Raw genomic sequence first — 2353 nt, 5'->3', positions numbered from 1 at the left:
TCCATTCTGAAGATCAGCCCTGGGATTTTTTTGGAAGGAATGATGCTAAAGCTGAAACTCCAGTACTTTGGCCACCTCATGCGAAGAGTTGACTCATTGGAAAAGACTCTGATGCTGGGAGGGATTGGGGGCAGGAGGAGAAGGGGACGACAGAGGATGAGATGGCTGGATGGCATCACTGACTTGATGGATATGAGTCTGAGTGAACTCTGGGAGTTGGTGATGGACAGGGAGGCCTGGCGTGCTGCGATTCATGGGGTCGCGAAGAGTTGGACACGACTGAGCGACTGATCTGATCTGAACGTGTATCAGTCAACAGGGACTGATTGGACATGTCAAAAATTACTTAAGAGGAGGAAAAACTAAGAAACCAGAAAAAGCACAATTTTCTTTAATTAATCAAGAGTTGATGTGTACGCAATGACCAGAGGTTATCCTTCAGTAAATGAATCAAAAGGGACTACCAAGAAACTACTTCACATTTTGAACTCATAGCTAGCTTTAAACCTACGAATTGAATGATAACAAGATGAGCAGAATTATTCAACCAATAAGCCTGATTCCTGATCACCACTGATCCTGAAGAGATACCACTTAAGATCTTACTTTTAGACAAGCACTGTGCAAATGACACTAAACAAGACACGGACCTGCCTGCAACGAGCTCAGTCCAGTACGGAGAAAAGTAACTTAAGGTCAATGAAACGCAGGTGCTGGGCAGAGTGGCAACAAGATGGGGAAAAAAAGGCTTCGCGGAAATGACGAAGCTGCACCTTAAAGGCTGAGGAGGAGTTTAAAAGAACAAAGAGGCAGCAGAACAGGTGGTGGAAAGGCACGGATGAGGCACGGCGGGGACGAGGAACAGTGCGTGGCCCGGGCTGGCTAGGGCAGACGCTATGGAATCAAGGGGTGTGGGCAAAACACAGAGTGGAGGGCCAAGTGCCCTGCTCCCGGAGGCCTCGAGAGCTGCTGTAAACCACGAGCATTCGGCTGCTGAAAGGCCCTGAGAGGTGAATGCTCACTCCAGCAGCTGGGGAGGGACAGGTCCATACAGCACCAGCATAGAGACAGAACAACCAGGAAAACTCCCAGAGGACAGAGCTCAGGGCGGAGGGGCAGGGAGCGTGAGAGGGGCCCCGTCACGCAGGACCGATGACAGCCAGCCCAGACGGCGAGGAGTGAGGCAGCAGCTAGCAAGCTCTCGAGTTCTGGCTTAGGAGGATGGATGCCGGTCATCGCCAACCAGGACAGACGTGTGGGGGCAGGCGAGCAGAGCGGAAAACAGATGAATCCAGGGGCAGACCTGGCCAAGCTAAGGTCCACGGAGTGATTCGTGTGTCCACTAAGCGGCTGGGACACACAAACAGGCCTCCGCCAACCTGCATTATCTCAGTATCACTTTATATCTCCCCACTGATCAAACCTCTATCAGGAATCCCAACAAGGGCCGAGCTGAGTGCCATAAAGCCTGGGCCTTCCTCTGACTCAGTAACGCCCTTTATCTGAGGGATTAGCAAGAGAAGGAAAGAACGATGACAGGAAAACAGGAAGGGAGGGGCAGATACTGAGGGACAGAAGGAAGACCCAGGCAAACACCTCTGCAACGCGGCCACCCTTCTGCCCAGACATTCCTTTCCTGTGTCTTGCTGAGAAGCAGTTAATGACAAAGGGAAACCAGGTCCGAGCAGGCGGACCGAGCCATGCCCGCAGAGCTGTGGACAGCTGCCCTACAACGGGACACACGTAAAGGACCCTCACAGGCTGTTTGCTCCCGGACCTCGCGGTGCTCACACTCCATCTTCTCGACATGGCCTGTGACGGAAGGACTGTCCATGTGTCAGAAGCAAACAGCTCGGCAACAAACGACGCCCCACCGGGCTTACCTCTCCTTCCTTCTCCGGGAGTCCCAGCCTCTGTCCTTTTCCTTATTTCTTTTCCGCCTGTGTGGGCTCCGACTTCGGTCCCGTCTATGCCGTGAACACTCGCCGTCCAGATGGCTCCCCCCGGAATGCCTCGAGTCCACTGAGGCCGACCGTCTTTCTTCGCTCCTGAGACAGAAAGAACGGTCGTCAACTAGTTTCAACCACTGGTCTCCACGACAGACCAGCCTCGAGCCCAACATTCTATAGCAGAGACCAAGTAAATATGCATAATCTTGCACTCCAGTAAGAGGACAGGCAAAGAAACACAGCTCTGCATGGTATGTTTTACGACTGTGGAAAGAGGAAGAGGAAGAAGCCTCTGGATGAATCACAGTGTGCTGTGACTGGTCTTAGAGGTGCTCGGACCCAGCTGGACAGTGACAGTCAACAGACTCGACAGAGGACCGCTTCCACCGAGACACGACGACATA

At 52.7% G+C, this 2353-nt stretch overlaps 1 protein-coding gene across 1 annotated transcript in view; it reads right to left on the bottom strand.

Annotated features, from left to right (window-relative positions):
- Positions 1–2353, bottom strand: part of SNRNP48 (small nuclear ribonucleoprotein 48kDa (U11/U12)) — a 16246-nt gene that overhangs the window by 2239 nt on the left and 11654 nt on the right. Inside the window, exon 8 of the mRNA XM_010835844.1 lies at positions 1884–2091. Within this exon, the coding sequence (XP_010834146.1) occupies positions 1884–2091 (208 nt within the window). The remainder of the gene's footprint in view (positions 1–1883; positions 2092–2353) is intronic.

This window comes from Bison bison, unplaced genomic scaffold, assembly GCF_000754665.1.
Source record: "Bison bison bison isolate TAMUID 2011002044 unplaced genomic scaffold, Bison_UMD1.0 scf7180017864053, whole genome shotgun sequence".
NCBI lineage: Eukaryota > Metazoa > Chordata > Mammalia > Artiodactyla > Bovidae > Bison > Bison bison.
The sequence above is the reverse complement of the archived record's forward strand: the minus strand, read 5'-3'. Positions and strand labels throughout refer to the sequence as shown.